This window comes from Uloborus diversus, chromosome 7 (assembly GCF_026930045.1).
Source record: "Uloborus diversus isolate 005 chromosome 7, Udiv.v.3.1, whole genome shotgun sequence".
In the NCBI taxonomy this organism is placed as follows: domain Eukaryota; kingdom Metazoa; phylum Arthropoda; class Arachnida; order Araneae; family Uloboridae; genus Uloborus; species Uloborus diversus.
In genome coordinates, this window is record NC_072737.1 from 20,028,213 (window position 1) to 20,047,220 (window position 19,008).

A 19,008-nucleotide genomic window follows, 5' to 3' on the forward strand; every position below is an offset into this window, starting at 1 on the left:
GAGATGCCTATTGCAGGATTTAGTGAGTTGCGTTTTTTAATTTGAAATTCGTTTGCACACGTACTTTCGACGAAAAATCTGAAGTCAAATAGTTTATTTACTGTTGTTAAAGAAATAAATTGGATAAAAAACAGGAATATAGGAAATATAGGACATTTTCCAAAAATATAGGAAATATAGGACGATTTTCATACTTTTTTTGAAAATATAGGAAATATAGGATATATAGGACCACTTCGACCCCTGTTATTCTGTTCTTTTTCACAAGAGAATTGAATATGAGGATCAATGGAATTTAAAATAGATAAAGCATCATCAATGCTTAGTTGATCGTGATTCATAAGAACAAAACAGTCATCAACATAGCGAACATAGAATTGAAACTGTAGTTTCTGAAACAACTTGAGCTCAAAGTAATGCATGTAAATATCACTAAGGATGGGGCTAAGTGGGTTTCCCATTGCCAAACCATCCGACATTGTATAAAATTTAGCATTAAAAACAAAGGAACATTGCTTTAGACAAGTTTGAGTAAGGAAAACTAAATCCTCAATTTCCTTAGAAGTAAAATGAAATTCAGACAGTCTACTCTGAAGGCATAACAATGAACCCTCGACCGGAACGTTCGTAAATAATGAGTTCACATCAAAAGAAGCCATAAAAGAATTATTTGGAACGCAATTCTGAATTTTTTTGACAAAATCGATAGAGTTTTTTACAGTGAATACATTATGACTCATAAGAGGAGAAAACACAGAGACTAAATATTTTTCAAGTTTATAAGAAGCCGTACCAATATTGGAAACAATCGGCCTGAAAGGAATGCCAGCTTTATGTACCTTCGGTAAAAATGATAGCACGCCAAAAACAGTCAAATGAAAGCAATAAACAATCGTGATTGCTCAAAAAAATAAAAAATCACCAAATTTAGCAACCAAAAGGCTGCCGATATATCGCCAAGTGTCCGCCAAATTATAACACCACTTGAGTTTATATCGAAATTAACAATGATTTCCCTCCAAAAAGGGGCAAAAGACCCCCTTAGGAACATCCGAATGCAACCAAAAGGGAAGGTGCACAACTAGACCCCACTAGGAGTCCACGTACCAAATTTAAACTTTCTAGGACATACTGTTTTTGAGTTATGCGAGATACATACACACATACATACGTACATACAGACGTCACGAGAAAACTCGCTGTAATTAACTCGGGGATCGTCAAAATGGATATTCCGGGTGTCTGTACGTTCCTAGGCATATATCCACCTGTGGTCGAGGCGAAAAAAAAAACCAACATTCATTGGGGGTGAGCAAAATAGAAATTAAGGCCGATTTTTGAGTGAAAATTCTTTCGCGAATACAATACTTCCTTTTTTGTAAAAGGAAGTAATAAGAAATAGCAACGCATAATTGCTCATAATTTGCAGGTTACTGCATACATGTTTCGGGGTAACAAGGAAACTCTTTTCAATGCAAAATAAGTGAGCCTATGGATGAAAAGACAAAAAAAAAGAGTTCCTTGTAACCCCGAAACAGTTGTATATGCAGTAATCTGCAATTTTTGTACAATTATATGTTGTTATTTCTTATTTTAATCATTAATCTTTTTTTTCCCCTTTTCTTTTCGTTACTTTTGTGTGTTGTGTGTTTTCTAGTGAGAAAGTTTTAAAAAGTGCACTAACTGCATTAATTTACTTTTTCTCTTGTATTACTTAACACTAGAATTACGGAAGGGGTCATTTTGACCCCCAAGCAAACTTTTTTTACTAACTGCTAGTCTATATTTTTATTAATATCTCAGTCCCTTCTTGACTGCCTTAATCATTGTGCTGTGTGATACTATATAGATTTAAAGAAAAAAAAGTTCTTTTTGAGAGCCCCAATCGGAAGGTTATACCTAGAATAATGGGTGTCATTCTGACCCCTTCGAGAAAAAAGAACTGCAAATGCATTTCATCGCGATATATTTTTGTTCTGCAAGCTATATTTGTTTTTGCCAACCAAGCAACGAACAAAAAATAATATAAAAGGGTGTCCGCATAATATCATACATGCCTGTCATGTGATTCCGATTCGTAATTCTGCAATTATACTTTCTATAAAGGAAAGAGAACAGTGAAAATATATTAGGCATAGATGAATAATTGTAGTTCTGCTAGATGATATTTTTTTTAAATTCATTTTTAATCAAACAGTTTGTTTTATTTACGTGACTTTTTGTTTTTGAAAAAGCATATTATTGTTTCGTAAAAGAGAGCTAAGGCAAGACGAAATTGCAAAAATGCTGCAAGAACTTGAAGCTCTAGATCAAATGGGAAGGAAATACTCACTGAAATTTCCTTACGCCTCTGGCCAGTATGTTATATAGTATCTTCTACAATATTTCGGACTGAGCAATGCCTGAATTTTGTTCAGGACAGGTACAAAAAAAAAGTATCAGAGGAAAGAGTTTTTAATTACGTTTAGCTGAAGGAAAACTCGGAGAGGAACACAAACCAAGTATAAACAAACTTGTTCTAGCTGTAAATAAATTTATATAAGTGCAAGATTCAGTGGAGTAAAAAAAGGAAAGAAATGTCAAAGGAATGTAAGGTTAAAAAAAGTTAACTTTGTGCCACTGTAAGATATCTGTATGTCGATTTTGTGCATAGAAAATTAGAAAGATTAGCTCGTGCGAAAAATGCTGCACAGACGAATAATCTTGTAAGTACTATTATTTGTTATTTCCAATTGTAGTCAAAAAATAAATAAAATACCATTAATCTACTTAAATATTTGGGTTTAAAACTGTTTTCTGCAAAATTTGACAAAATATTCACTTAATTTATTGTAGATTTCTAAAAAAAAATTGATGAAACCGAAACAATGCTAGATATTTCAATCTTTCTTTATATAGATTTAAAGCTTCTCTATCCTCAAAACAAATAGTAATTATTATAAATTAGTTTATTTCAACTTCATTAAAAAAAATATATGACATTATGTAGAAAACTACGCCGATTTCTTTAGCGGGGGTCAAAATGACCCCCACCGTATTTCTAGGTATACAAAACTGCCGTAATTCTAGTGTTAATATGAAATATTAATAATTAATTATCAATATCACTATTAACTCTTCTTAGATAGTTTAAAAATCTTGGTTATTAATTAATAAGCAATCAGGGGCGGTCCATAAATGATGTCCCTTTTTTTCCGAATTTGACCCCCTCCCTCCGTTTTAAGCATCACACTGCCGTGCTAAGCGCAAAAGTCGTATCTGCAGCTGAGGCCAAACCGAAAAACTACTATTTAAAGTTTTACGCCTCCACGTATTTGATCCAGATTTCACTTTTTTAGATTTTTTAAAAAAATAGTTCCAGTTCACAAATGACAATAAAACATTGCATAGGGGTAAAACATGTTATAAAGAACCACCTCGTGACAATAACTCAATTTTGACAAAAAGTGTAGATACCACTTTTGTGCTTAGCACGGCAGCACACCTCACCTTGTGTGTCTCCTTGTTCCCCTGCTTTTCATAAGCATTGTTACAAAAAATGAGAGTCGCACTTCTTATTACCTCTCCCATCAAAACATGACATCATTTGTGGGTGATCCCTAATATGAAATTATGTAGTCGTGCAAGTATCAACAGAGGGGACATTCATTAATTACGTAAGGATGATTTTGACCCCCCCCCCCTACCCCTATGTAAGGGTACATAAAATTTGTCACTCCCCCCCCCCCCCCATTCTCACGTAAGGTTCCATTTTGTTTTTCAAAATAATAGAATAACAAATCTTACATCACTGGACTGAAATCGTTATTAAAAAAAATTTTTAAATCTTTTGTGGTATAAAGAAATATTTACTAAAAAATTGTAATCTGGACTGAATGTTTCTTCGACATTTTTTGTTTATGATGCGATACTAATTAAAAATAAAACATGCCATACATTGTACAATTCTTTTATTATATTTCATACCACTCATTCTTTGAAAAACAAAGAAAAAACAGCTCATCCTAATATGTTTTTTACCTTCCAGACAAATGAAATAGGATCCCTGTCAAACCACCTGACCGCGCAATTTCTAATATAAAATATCGACTTGGAAAATCTTCTGGAAGAATGGGTTTAACCCCCCCCCCCCCCAAAGTAAGGGTATGTAGAGATTTTTCCAACCTCCCTCCCCCTTGGGACCCTTACGTAATTAATGAATGGCTTCCCCAAGAAGAAATTTTTTCCTTTTCAAAAATTGCTGGCAAGTTTGGACATCGAAAGGTATTTTTTTGTTTTATGAATTCAGCGACATCATACTGAACAACATCTCAGAAAATTGCTACTCACATGTAGAGTTAGGACAGAACAGGTGCATAGTTAAAAAAAAAAAAGCTCAGAGAAAACTGTTGCTCCACCTCTCCTTCTAAAATAGTAGTTTTTAACCGTTCATATTTTGTGTTGTAGTATATTCATGTCCAAAATTAATTTTACAAACATGTTGAGGATGAGAAAATTCAACGTATGGACTGGACCCCGAGGTCTCTGGATCTCAATCCTTTTGAACATGTTTGGGATGGTCTAGGAAGCGCCATTCCGAGAGTTTAAAGATGCGCTTTTGGAAAAATGCACTTTGCTGCCCGAAGCATCTATTGACACTTATAAACAGTATGAAAGCTCATTGTGAAGCTTGTATAGCAGTGCACGGTTGGCCCAATCCACATCAGACAGACCCGAGATAAATGCTTTATCTCGGGTTTCATAATTTAATACTTTTTGATATATATATATACCCTTTTCTTAATTCTCACTGAAATATTTTCCATGTTGTTATGCTTCATCATTGTCTATCATCATATTAATTTCTTTTATACTTAATAGTATATCACAATGGTAAGATGGAAAAAAAAAGAGACCTACAACTTATTTCAACTATGACAGAAGTTAGATAATAATTTTATTTTTTGTACTTGGAAAAGGTACCATAAATACTGCACACCTACAAAAAAGAGACCTACAACTTATTTCAACTATGACAGAAGTTAGATAATAATTTTATTTTTTGTACTTGGAAAAGGTACCATAAATACTGCACACCCATTACAATTTTTTTCAAAAGAACTCTTTTGTGTTTTGTACAATATGTTACAAGATGTTTGATGTCCCGTCACAGGCAACACTCTCTATCACAGGAAGAAAGCTTCAGAGCTCGTTAAAAAAATAGTCCTGCAAAGATCCGCTGAACACATTTCACTCGTTATCCTCGAAATAGGGCTGCCCGTTCTTGGCCCGCCGACGGGTCAGAATCTCACAGCCGGTCTCGGTCACGAGAAGCGTTTGCTCGAACTGGGCCGACCTTTTGCCATCTCGAGTCACGGCAGTCCACTCGTCTGGCCACATTTCATCGGACCACGTGCCTGAAAGGAAAGAGCACATTTTAATGATAAAAGTGAACTAGTATGTTGTGGCCATCACGAAACTTTCTTCTATATCTTTCTTGTGAATTCTGATCAATCCCTATGCTTGAAAAGAATGCAATATTCCCAGCAAAAAAAAAAAAAACTTGACGACCGTCCGAATTCCTGAATTCCCGCAAAAGCAAAGCAAAGAACGACTTGAAAGTTATTTTAAAAGCCTTGCTTGAATTAATTAGATGTTTTATTTGTTAACAAACATAAAATGGCAACAGTTATTAATTTTAAATCATTGCGATGACATTTCCGATTATCTCCCGAAAATTAAAATCACGTGAAATAAGCAGACGAGAATATTGTAATTTATCTTTCTTATTGTTGCATTTATAAAGCTATTTTCATTAACACAAAAAAAAAAAAAAAATCAGACCCCCATGGAGCGATTGGCGCCAAAATTGAAACAACGCCTATTTACAAATAGATTCACATTTATTCCAAATTTCATCCAGAACGTAGCATTACTTCTTGAGAAATGGCACTCACAATGAAAAAAAAAGAACATTCGATTGCGCCACCCCCTTTTCAGTTTTTGACACCAAAATAAAATCAGCTCTTATACCCACTAAGGTCTACTTGCCGATAAATTTTTCTTTCATTCCGTTCATTATTTCTTGAGATACAGCAGTCACAATTGACGACAAAAAACGTTCTATAGCTCAACCCCCGTTTGAGTTATTGACACCAAAATTGAATCAGCACCTGTTCCTGTTAATGGCAACATATGGTCCAAATTTTGTTTGATTCCGCCAGTTACTTCCTGAGGAATAGCAAGCACGCGTAACTCAAAAAACGTCCCATTGCTCCACCCCCCTTGGAGGAATTCGCGCCAAAAACCAATGGGCACAAGTTCACATAGGGGCACATATGTGTACCAAATTTCGTTCGATTTCGTGCGGTAGTTTTTGCTGTAGAGCGGCCACAAAAAACTGGTCACACACAGACGTGACACACACACATACACACATACATACACACACACATACATACACACACACAGACAGACAGACATTTTCCAAAAATAGTCGAAATGGACTCGGCACACCTCAAAACGTTCGAATCCGTCAAAATTCGAAATTCGAAAATTTGCACGAATCCAATACTTTCTTCTATATATTAGATATAGAAGAAAGTAAAAAACAACATAAGTAGAGCAAATTCTGAAGGAAATACAGCATATAGCTATTTCAAGGCTACAATGGAGCCTCTTCAATCAGTGCGAGAAGCTTCCCAACACAACCGAAGTCGCGAGAGAACTAACCATGTGGACACCTGTATTTTTACCAAAGAGGGCCAACCAACAGGAATTCAGGACACAAGACACCAAACAGCCAATCAGCAAACAACATGTCCGAGCAAGGGGGAGAGACCGCCTTGCTCTGAACTTGGGTTGACATGTTGTTTGCTGATTAATTGTTTGATGTCTTGTGTCTTGAATTCCTATTGGTTGGACCCTCTTTGGTAAAAATACAGGTGTCCACGTGGTTGTTGTTAGTTCTTTTGCGACTTTTGGTTGTGTTGGTGGGCTTCTTGCACTGATGAAGAGGCTCCATTGTAGCCTTGAAACGGCTATATGCTGTTCAGTAAGTTACCGCCCTATAGCCAGGGCTAAGGCAGAATTATATGAAATACACCGCCAGCTCAGTCAATTCCAGCCGAGGTCTGAAGTTTCTTGCTTATTAGCACTCATCAGCACGGCATAGGAAGGGGATGAGCTGGAGGTGGGAATCCTCTTAAGGAAGCCGAGAGTGCCAAACAAACTGGGAGCTAATACAGAATTAGCTCTGACCAGACGAGTGACCGAAACAATGGTTCGGTTCAACTCGAATATTGAAGGCAAGGCAGGTAAATTCAGTAAGTTACCGCCCTATAGCCAGGGTTAAGGCAGAATTACATGAAATACACTGCAAGCTCAGTCTCAATTTCAGCCGAGGACTGCAGTTTCGTGCTTATTAGCACTCAGCCTGGCATAGGAGTGACCGAGCTGGAGGTGGAAAACCTCATAAGGAAGCCGAGATTGCCAAACAAACTGATAGCTAATACAGCTACTATTGACCAGAGCTAATTATGTATTAGCTACCAGTTTGTTTGGCACTCTCGGCTTCCTTAAGAGGTTTCCACCTCCAGCTCAGTCACACCTATGCCGGGCTGATGAGTGCTAATAAGCACGAAACTGCAGTCCTCGACTGGAATTGACTGAGCTGGCGGTGTATTTCATGTAATTCTACCTTAGCCCTGGCTATAGGGCGGTAACTAACTGAATTTACCTGCCTTGCCTTCAATATTGGAATTGAACCGAACCATTGTTTCGGTCACTCGCCTGGTCAGAGCTAATTCTGTATTAGCTACCAGTTTGTTTGGCTCATTGAACCTCTCTAGCCCATCAGAAGAGTGTTAATGGCTAATAAAATGCTCCCTTCATGTCCAAATAAAAATAATGACTATGGAGCTGTCAAACTGAAAAAAAAAAAAAAAAAATCTTTTTGAGAAGGAACTGATTTTAAACTTTGTGACTGCCTTTTTGAAAAAGGACCATAAAGCAGACCTCATTCCTGTCGGGATTAATCCCTGTAAAATAAAATTTGAGAAGCTCCATTACAAAACAAAGCATGCTAAATTATATGCAAGTTCTTCAAGCTCAAAAGTTACATGGATGATAAAAGATTTTCAATAGCAAATTTAACATTTTCAAAAAGATGACATAGCTAAAATACTTAAAATACTTGAAAGACTAGTAGAAAAGCATTTAAAAATTCATACCTTCAGATATCATAGGTTCAATGGTGAAACAATGACCTGGTTTCATTACTCCTATAGCCTTATTTTCTGTAATTGAAAAAAAAAATCAATAACTGAATGGGATTACCGAGTTACAAAAAAACAGTATTTCTTTTTTAAACTAAGGAACTTACTGGCATAATGAGGTACACTAGGCGTAGTATGAAATAATCTGCAAAAAAAGTTTAAGGTGAAAGTTTTGAAAACCTACCAACATTAACACACATATTATAACTATCTATTGTACATGGTCAATTATTCAATACTGAAACTAGAAATACAAAATGTACTGTATTTTAAAAATCATGTATTAAGATCGTTTTATTTGCAATTCTTTCTTTGTTTGAGAGCCAGTTTTTTTAAGGATCAGGCAGGTTGGATAGTTGACATTGCTGAAATTTCCAGGATATGTCCCTTATTTAAAACTACTAAACACTTTTTTTTTTTTTTTTGCAAAAAAAAAAAAAAAAATTCTTTAAGTTTTTGGAGGTCAAAGTTGGACTTAATCATTTTTTCAAGAAAAACATACCAATTTACATAGGCCAATACTTTTTACTTTAAGAGTGAACCGTGGCACTGGCAATTATTTTGTGTTGTACTATATCCTGGATATCTGTTAGTACATAATTAGTTGCGGTCGACTCCTTTCGCAAAGGTCAAGGGTCACTCAAAGTTGTACGAAAAAAGTTTTTTTCTGCATCTTTGACCGTCGAAATCTTCAAAGTGAGCCTACCCAAAAAGAGAAAGATTTGTGTGGCCGACGTTTGGCTCACCGAAATATTTGACTCTGAAATTGCAGAAATCACAAAATTACATAACTTTCAAGGTCATTAACTGCTTGCGCCAAGAGTCAGCAGATATGAAGCTACCTGGAGAAGAAGCCTTTCTTGTCATAGAAACACAATCAGTTAACAGACCTATGGCTACTGTTTCAACTTTTGCATAATTTGACTTTAAACTTTGCTCCACGAGTGTTTTTTGCTACTTGTGAAAAAATGCCAATTACCTGCTTTTAAGTCTTTATTACTATTATTTGTAACAATATTATAATAAATTTTCATAAACTAACTAAAATGGTAGCAAAAGACAACATAAACTTGGAACCAAATTGAAAATTAAGTCCATAAACTACTCATATGCAACAAAAACTCTATTTGTCTAAGTTAAGAAAATACCCTTGTGAATGAAAAGTAAAATAAGAAATAACAGCGTCTAATAGCACGAACTAGAGATTACTGCAGATACGCATTTCAGTGTAACAAGGAACGCCTTTTTCAAATCAAGATATCAGCTTATGGATGAAAAGGCATCCGACAAAAGACATACGTACTACTATGGCTCACTTTGGCACAAGAAGAGTTTGACGGTCAAAATTGCAGAAAAAACTTTTTTTGTACAACTTTGAGTGACCCCTGACCTTTGCGAAAGAAGTCAACAACAACTAATTATGTACTAACAGATATCAAGGATGTAGTAGAACACAAAATAATTGCCAGTGCCACGGTTCAATCTGAAAGTAAAAAGTATTGGCCTATGTAAATTGGTATGTTTTTCTTGAAAAACCTTTGACCTCCAAAAACTTAAAGAAAAACTTTTTTTTTTGCAAAAATAAAAAAACACATGTTTAGTAGTTTTAAATAAGGGACATATCCCAAAAATTTCAGCAAAATCAAAAGCGTCAACTACCCAGCCTGACGGATCCTTAAAAAACCTGGTTCTTAAACACATGTCAAATTTAGGCTACAAATAAGATGTAAAAAATCAAAATGTAAGTATTAAAAAGTTATTGAAAAAAATATGTTGTTACATATGATTTTATCGGGATAATCAATCCAAACAAATTAAGATAGACAGCTCAAGTTTTACATACAAGTAGGAAAGAAAAATACGAAAGCAATTAAAATGAGAACTAGAGTAAATCAATACTTAAGAATTAAACAACAATGAAAGGAACATTGACTTTACAAAGAGTTTGCTCAATTTTGCTTATCTCTCCACATTTCTGGGAATCCTTGTCAAATTTCGGACACACAAGATGTTCTGTATTCATAATGCCTGAATTACATATTTGGCACATATTAGATAAAAGTTGTTTTTAATCTTAATTTTATCAAATTTTAAAAATTATAAAAAGTTTGTAGAAAATTCAGTGTTAAAAGAAACTTAATTGCATTTAGTGAAACAAAAAAAAAAAAAAGAAAGAAAAGAAATTTAACCATCTATGACAACACACGTTTTACATACAAAACCAATCGAATAAATCTAAGCTTTACTTCATGATAGCGATAATCATTGGTGGTGGTCGGGCTTATGTTCTGTGATGAAAATGGACAATGTTGAATGAAACATTACTAGACTTGCTAACTTTTCAAAATGGAAAAGCAGAAGAAATAAATAAAACGAAAACACAGAAAAATTATTGTCCTTGAAACCAAATGATTGTTTGTGCAAGATAGATAATATTAATGTTAAATTTTTTAATGATTTTAAAATTTAAATTCAAACACTGATTTAAATTTTTATTTTTCAAGATTGTTAACTGCATTGTTTGAAATAATTTTCTTCACTCAACTTATTAAAGAGAAAAACTAAAAACACAAAAAAAAAATGGTATAAATAGCATTCATACAATAAATAAATAAAAAGTAAAATTTGTTATTAACAGCAGGTAGCTAAATCTTTATAAAAACAAAAACTGGAAAAGAATTTATGTTTGCCTCAAGTAGCTAGAACATCTGACGTAGCATTTTTCAAAAATATACTATCAAAAGTATTGAGCTAAACAAACATCATATTTCTTTGCTTTAACAGTGATTAGGTTTCCAAAATTTTCCCTACTAAGATGAACACAAAACAAAGAACATAACTTTTGGCAGCCACTGTGTTCTGCAACTTTTTAATTTCTTAAAAAGCAGGAAAAATTTCTCAGGCAGCAGGAGGCTAAAAATTGAACACAAAAGCAGATGTCTCCTGCTTACAGCAAGAGAGTTGGCAAGTCTGCATTCAGGCCATGAACTATAAATTTGGGCCCCCCTTGCAACAAAATCTGTAGGGCTCTTCCCCAGATACAAGCAGTTTATATTTGCAACGTTAATAAGTTTTAGTACTAGTTTTTTCTTTTTTTTTTCAATTTCATGGGCTGTTGGGCCCTTTAAGGAAGTGAGCCCCTAAGCACTGCGGGATCTGCTGGCACGCACATCTGGGCCTGTCGGCATTGTTTACTAGGGCAGAACTTAGAAAAGTTTTTCCTATTTTGTATTTCATAAATAATTTTCGAAAAAATCTTTGAAAAAAAAAACTTTTAGATAAAAAAGCGACCCATCCTGCAATTTAGTTTCACAATACAAGCATATATATATATATATTGAATCCCACATAACCCAACCATACATCACTCTCTTTAGAGAGGGATTTAGAAATTAATTTGAACCTCATCTTTTTGACCTTAAAACATTTTAACACACCAGAACCTTTTCAAAAATCTCCTTTTGAATAGCTTCACTAACAAAGACATTTTCGAGGTTCAAATGCTTTTAATTGCATCAGGATTACCTGAATCACAATTGTTAACAAAATGCTATACATAAACGAACTCCTTTAAGAGACAGTTTTATGTAGTTGAATCTCATTTTTATTTTCAACTTTATCACTCTCAAACTTTAAATCATTCAGACATTTGATATGGGCAAACAAAACTGATCAGGTGGTTCTACTCCTGTTATCCAAAAAGAAAACCAGTAGGTGCATCAAAAAGTAAAGGATTAATACACAAAAAAGATGTGATAAATTTATAAAACCCTGTTATGTACTATTTTTCAAGAAATCACAGAAACATTCTTACTCTTTACACATAAAAAAAAACTCTGGCAAAAACATTTGATATTACAGCAATAGTTAAGATTTTAACAAATAGATCAATTTTTACCTGTGAATTCCATGTCCACAATAACTTCTGACAACAGAAAACCCATGGGCTTGTACATACTTTTGAATTACATTTCCAATCTCTCTGTACTTCTCTCCGGGCTTCACTGGTGATTTCAAAAAAAAAAAAAAAAGAGAGAGAGAGATATCAATAAACCCCGTTTAATAAAATCATTTGTTCTGAGGACATTTGTTTTTACAACAAGAAGTTCTGTCTAGAACTAGACGAGCCTACTTTCCCGTGTACCCATACTACTTTCTAGTACCTGATCAATATTTTTAAAAATAGCTAAAATCGCAAATTTTTTCAAACATGTTTTTAAAATACTTTAAGCTGATTTCTAGGAATAAAATATATTCCTCACTCATCTAAAAAAATTAGATGCGTAAAAAAAAATAAAATAAACGAACAAATAAAATAGCAGCAACTTTTAAACAAAGCAGCTAATACACTTTTTTCCATTAAAAAAAATCTTTAACAGCTTTCAAAACGAAAAAATAATTAAAATTAATAAGATCATTAAAATAAATACATCGCATCAAAAAAAAAATCGTTTCTTTTTCCCCTGTTGCCAAAAACATTTTTTAAAATGAATTAATGCACTTACTAAAAAAAAAAAAAAACAATAAAATGTCAACTAAAAGAAATAATTTTCTTTCTCAAAAAAAAAAAATCGTCTGCACATATCTTTATGTAGAAACATAAATGACTTCCAGTTTATTCGCCGAAAACTGAAAACCTAAATTTAAACTTTAGCGTGAAAATAAAAACAAGTCATATCAACAATAAGTATTTCACAGTTAAGGCTGCTCTTCAGTGGGAAAGAAAAACGATCTCGCTTGAAAATGGGCTTTTTCTTTAAACGAAAGCAATGTTCATCAGTGAAGTGATTGACACTTTAACAACCAATAGAACGAGCGGTGGCCGATGAAAGTGTGGATCATGTGACCTGTCACATTTTGCAGGGGGACAGACCGGACGCTCCCCTACTGTGCAGAGTAGTCGAAGGAGGTAATAGCTGACGGCGAAATGAAACCGCAGCTTTTTACAGACCCTTCCAAGGAAATTCTAGTTCTTTCCCTCTTGAGTCTTGACTACATAGGTAAAAGAAAAATTACTCAGTGTAAAAGGCGCGGCATTTTGCAATCCCGCTTGTGATATTAATTTATTTGCATTCGCACTAAAATTAATTTTTGAAACGAAGATTTTTTTCCCCATTAATACGGTTCCTGATCTCATCTAGGAAAAATTAACGAATGAATGAATATTTGCAATAAATAAATTTATAAATTCGTTTTATTTTTAGAAAAATGTTCGTTATTGAAAATTGATAATATCAAAAAAGGAAGGAAAAAAAAAGATAGCCTACATGACCACACTGAATTTTAACGAAATGAACTCCAAATTCTAACAAAAAAATATTCTTTAAAAATGGATGATCCTACTTAATAAATCTGAAAAATCGAGCGCTGAATAAAAGTGGGGACTAACTAGTTATCGGTTGGCGAAATTCTTTCACTTCCTCTGCCTGTTTGCCACTCTCCCCAACCCCATCCGAGTTAGCAGAAAACATTCTTAAAAATGAAACTAGATCCTCTTTGCATAGTTAATACTTGATTGTACAATAAACATTAATGCCACTAATTACTTACATTAACCTTTATTTGAACTGATAATATTTATATTTTAGTGCTAAATTAAATACTACTTTGTTGGTTAGTTACCTGTTTTACAAATGTTGTGGGGACTAGAAAAAAATGTGGCTACTATAAATGCCTTTTCTCACCACTGGTGACCAGAAAATTCTCCTAATCTTTATCTTTGAATCCTTTTCTTTTTGAAAAAATATTTATTTATTTATCTAAGTACTATATGCAGATGAGAAGGCTACGATAGCATTTCTCAAGGGGTTGTTATGGTGAAAGTTCTTTCAAATTGAGCATAACAACGGCAAAGTCGCGGACGGCTACGGATAAGGATTTCCTGAATTTGAAAAATTAAAGATTTTTCTCTGATCTTTGTATGCAAGGGTGCTCACCCTGCTCCAAGCTCAAAGGCAAAAATCACTCCTTCCCCCACTCTCAATGTTTGTAAACTATCTTGCGTTGAAATTTTGCAATAAAACTAAACCTAGCACTTTTAGAGTCTCAGATTCCCAGTTACTAAATTCGGCAAAATACATGAGGTATTACATGCATTATATGACCAAAAGTATTGGGACACTTTCAAAAATTCACAATTTTACGGATTTCTCAAAAAATAAAAGACCAATTGCTCTCTGCTCTGTAATTTTTTTCTCATGAAAAGTATACTCCAGACGTCAAATCCAATAACAATTAAGTCTGATATTCATTTAGGGGACCAGCAACAAATAATCTGTTCTTATCATGAATCACTCTATAACGATGGCAGGAAAGTGTTGCCAGTTTGCTAACAATTCCTTACCATTCGTCGCCTATCCTAGAATTATAGAAATTCGGCTCATTAGATTGCTGATAACTTTTTTAAAATTTAAAGAAATTGCGGTGGAATTTTTTTCATGGATTGTAGGATGTATCTGAGCTTTGAATTATGAACGTTATAAATTGCTATCTTTCGTGTCTGCGCAGTGAAAAATTAATAGCTTTAACTGTTCATATTTCAACAAATTTTCAATATTTTAACTTCAAATTTTATTATTATGTTTCTCTAAAATGCTGTCAAATATTTTAAAAGTTTAGTAACGTTTGACGAAATACTCTGCGTAATATAAGGCGAAAACCTTCAAAAAAATTTTGCATTTTTGAAAGAAATGCTTATATTTCCATGGGTATAAGAGATACTTTCACAAAAATATAAAAATAAGTTTTTGATAGATTTTTAACTCATTTCTGAAAATTATAGCTTATTCCCAGCAATTTGCAATGAAAAATTATCAAAAAACTTTTTTACTCAATTTGTTGTCGGTCCCCTAAATGAATAGCAGACTTAATTTTTATTGGAAAATGACAACTAGAGTATACATTTTATTCGAAACAAATTATAGAGCAATTGGTCTATTATTTCTCGAGAAATCCCTAAACATGTGAATTTTTGAAAGTGTCCCAATGCTTTTGGTCATATAGTGTATATAGTGCTTCTACTTCAACACATTGAGTTTTTATTAAAATTTTCTAATGAGTCTTGTTGGTGTCTGATCCTCGTTAGTTGTCATAATAAATATTAAGGGTTGTCCTTTTTCTCAGAAGGCACGAAAATATTACCTACATGTATATCTGCCTGAAAAAAAAAAAAAAAAATCTCGAAATACTTAGATGAAAAAAATCTCAACGCCTCGCTCTGCCAGATTTTAAAGTTTTTATCGCTCTGCCTCGTTTTCATGCATCTTGCATTTAATGAATCAATAATAAAAAATAAAAAAAAGGGCAAGAAACAGATTTGCAGGAAATACATAAAGTTGAAACAAAAATGAAAATGAACAGCTTACATTTAGGAAAGCAATTCTAGGTACAAGTAAGGGTTCACAATTAAAAAAAAAACAAACAAGACAAACTTTTTCTTTTAAGTTCTGTGTTACGCACTTCTGTGCCGAAAAATTATCGTATCCTGTCTTCAGTCACAGAATAAAATGATTGTTCTAATCCAATGATTATCAAGTAATTTTCATTCGTATAGAACAAAAATCTTTTTTGAGATCCCACATTTTCTATTCTATTGACTCCTAGTAATATGTAAATACAGCGAGAGAAAGGATTTAGCTTCTTGTTTAGGAGAGGGAACCATTTCTATATTTAATTAACATGATCTTTATCGTAAGCATACTATTTACTCAGAAATACTCCCTATTTTCCCAAGCACTCTGTTTGGGGGCTATGCCTTTTAATTTTCTCGAAAATAAAAATTTTCAAAATGCACTTTTAGACGATCTCTGGTAGTATTTGGAAGTAAGTAAGAGGTCCTGTGATCTTCCACCAGCAAATTTTTGAACTTGAAACGCCAAAAACACAATTTCAGGTTCTTCAATTCTGTTAGGAAACGGGGAGTTCGGAAGCTTTCCCCGGAATTTTTCGAAATAGTTTAAAAACGCAGTCTTAGTGTGATGTTGGGGGGGAGGCAAAATTTTTAAAGTGTTATAAACATGATTGTAGGCCATCTTTATTAACGTTGGGGACATGCAGGTTTTTGAAATCCAAAAATGCAACTTTTTTTTTTTTTTTTTTATGGTCAAAGAAGGACTTTTCACAAACTCCCTTCCCGAAATTTTTTGAAATTAAAGCCATAAAAACGAAATTTAAGACGATCTTTAATGATGTTTTTTTAAGGGGGGGGTGCTTATGTGACCTGAAAACCTTTATGCCTGTAATTAATTTTTTCTACATTGTATTAAAATGTTGATCTAGCTTCTGAGAATGAAAATAGAAAACAGTGAAAACTTGTAACCCCCATTCTATATTGTTCACATTTTAGTTAGCTTTGTCGGCAACATAAGGCTGAAAACGTCATTAAAACTAATACATACAATGCTTAGTAATTCTACCACGGTGTGTTTTTTACATTAACTGAAACATATTAAATTGCTAATATATTTTTCATGATTTTCTATGTATTTAATGAGTATGTTGGTGTACGGAATGTTTTCCGCTATTGAATTTTCCACCTCCCAAACCTTCTAAAGAAATTTGACGAGTCTGGCTCTTAAAGACACAAAAAATTTTCAAAAATGTTTGTTGAGCTGTGGAAAGCACTTTATGTGTGTACCATTTGTAGTAACATAAAACACATGTAAAACGATGCAAAATACCCAGTATCTGGAATACGATTTAATCTATATATAAAAATATTTTTCTACTGGAAGGGAAAAATGTCAACTTTTCGCATTCGACAGCATTGTAACAATGTTCATTATATTGTAAATAAACAATTTGACTCAGAAATATTCCTTTCAAATCTATTTCTTTTCAAACCACAAATTTGAAAAAAAGCAGATGTTGCGAATTTAACAGCTAATAGCACGCATCTACATGGATTCACTTTCAAAAGCACTTGATTCTTCACGAAAGCCTTAGGAAAAGAGGAAAGAAGAAAGGACGTCCAGCGGAGGTCATTGAGGGGAACTAATGAGAGGGTAATAAATCTTACACCCCATTAGCTTTTACCCCTCAAAAAGGGGAGGTAACTATTCTAGGGCGTGGCAAATGCAAAAAGTGAACGTATTTTGAAATTTTTTTCAATAGTTAGAACATGATATTTGTTTAAAAAATGGTCGCATTATTTCAAACAAGATCTCAAAAGAGAGCTGGAAATATTTTGCGTGTCAGGGCGTTCTTAAAATTTCGATAGCACGAGTTGCAGATGTTTTACAGAGCGAAATGTCCAACAGTACCTCGTTTTCGAAGAAATTCATTTTTTCTCGAATTTTAAAAAATCGGAGAATGGACACATCAAAAAAGTAAAAACTAAAAGAAACAGACATGGTCTTGAAAAATACTCAGAAAAAAAAACGGATCCGAAAACTTTACAGGAATTTGTAAAACAAGCTCCAACTTTCCCCGTAGGTTAACATTAGATCCGAATCTTTCAGACTCTCAGTGAAGAGCACCCTTAAAACCATAGCTGCGGAGTCGGAGTCAATCTCCTTTTGAGATAAAGGAGTCGGAGTCGAATATCCAAGAATCGGAGTTAGTCATTTGTCCTCCGTGTATAAATTTTTGCCAAAGCTACGAAGCCAGAGTTGAAGTCGGGGAGTCGGAGTCCGATTAATTGTCGGGCACAGGAGTCGGAGTCAGGTGCCTCTAAATTCTCGGAGTCGGAGTCTGGAATTTGGCGTCAAGAGCTATTTCCAACAAAATTTGTTTGAAGTAAATCCGCCTTCAAGTACAGACGGAATCTACATTGACTTTCAGTTTCCCCGTAGGCGCTAATGTTTAGGGATTTGAACTGTTCAAAATTGAACGGAAAATTGTTCAAATCAAAAAGATATTTTATATACAAGTTTTTCATCAAAAGCTTTTTCCTACAAAGTTTGTTTGAAGCAAATTCGTCTCACAGTTCGGAATTGCCTTGAATTTCTCCGTAGGCGCTAATGTTAAGTTTTTTTGAACTGTTCAAAATTGAACAAAAAATAGTTCAAATCAAAAAGTGAAATATGGGAATGAAGTGTCCTCGCCGAGATCTTTCGAACAAAAAAAAGTTTGTTCGAATCGGACTATTCATTCAAAAGTTATTAGGGGGGGGGACAGACAGACAGACAGACCGACCGACAGACATTTTTCCCTATCTCAATACCCTACTTTCCAATTTTTAACTTTTCAATACTCATTTAATTATTTTATTTATTTTTGACTTTTTTTTGTTTTTCGCGATATTTTTAACATGCATTAAGCCTTCTTTCATGCTTTTTTCTTCCTTTTCTGACTTTTACTGGGAAAGTATGCTAAAAAGGGGCGATTTTATAAATCGGCATACCTACACTTAAAGAAGTAAGAGGTTTTAAAGTATCAATAATCTATAAAAGAAATTTATTACTATATTTATATTTTAAGTGTTTCAAAACACAGCTGACATTTTAACTAAACATGATTTACAATTTTAATTTGCACAAGGGCCTCAAAATGTTGGCATATTGCTGTTTGATTAGTAGAAGTTGAAAACAAAAATTCATCATTGTTTGAAAATTTTTAAAAGTTGATGTAATTTTTAACAGAACCTCCTCTTTGCTCTAAAGTACATCATATGATGATATAAGGTGCATTTTTGACATCTATTGAAGAGGCAAAATTTCAGGCAGCGATTTCCTCATCTTTTGAGACCGATTTCTCCACTTCTTAGTGCAATATAACTTTGGAATTTATTTGTCTTGCAGTTTTCAACATAATC

The 19,008-nt window shown here is 33.7% G+C and overlaps 1 protein-coding gene across 1 annotated transcript in view; it reads right to left on the reverse strand.

Annotated features, from left to right (window-relative positions):
- Window positions 1-5,227: 5,227 nt before the first annotated feature.
- Window positions 5,228-19,008, reverse strand: part of LOC129225709 (methionine aminopeptidase 1-like) — a 42,726-nt gene continuing 28,945 nt past the window's right edge. The window contains exons 10-13 of the mRNA XM_054860192.1: window positions 12,154-12,259; window positions 8,363-8,400; window positions 8,211-8,276; window positions 5,228-5,396 (exon numbers count right to left, since the gene is read on the reverse strand). Coding sequence (XP_054716167.1) covers window positions 5,230-5,396; window positions 8,211-8,276; window positions 8,363-8,400; window positions 12,154-12,259 — 377 coding nt within the window. The 3' untranslated portion in view covers window positions 5,228-5,229. The remainder of the gene's footprint in view (window positions 5,397-8,210; window positions 8,277-8,362; window positions 8,401-12,153; window positions 12,260-19,008) is intronic.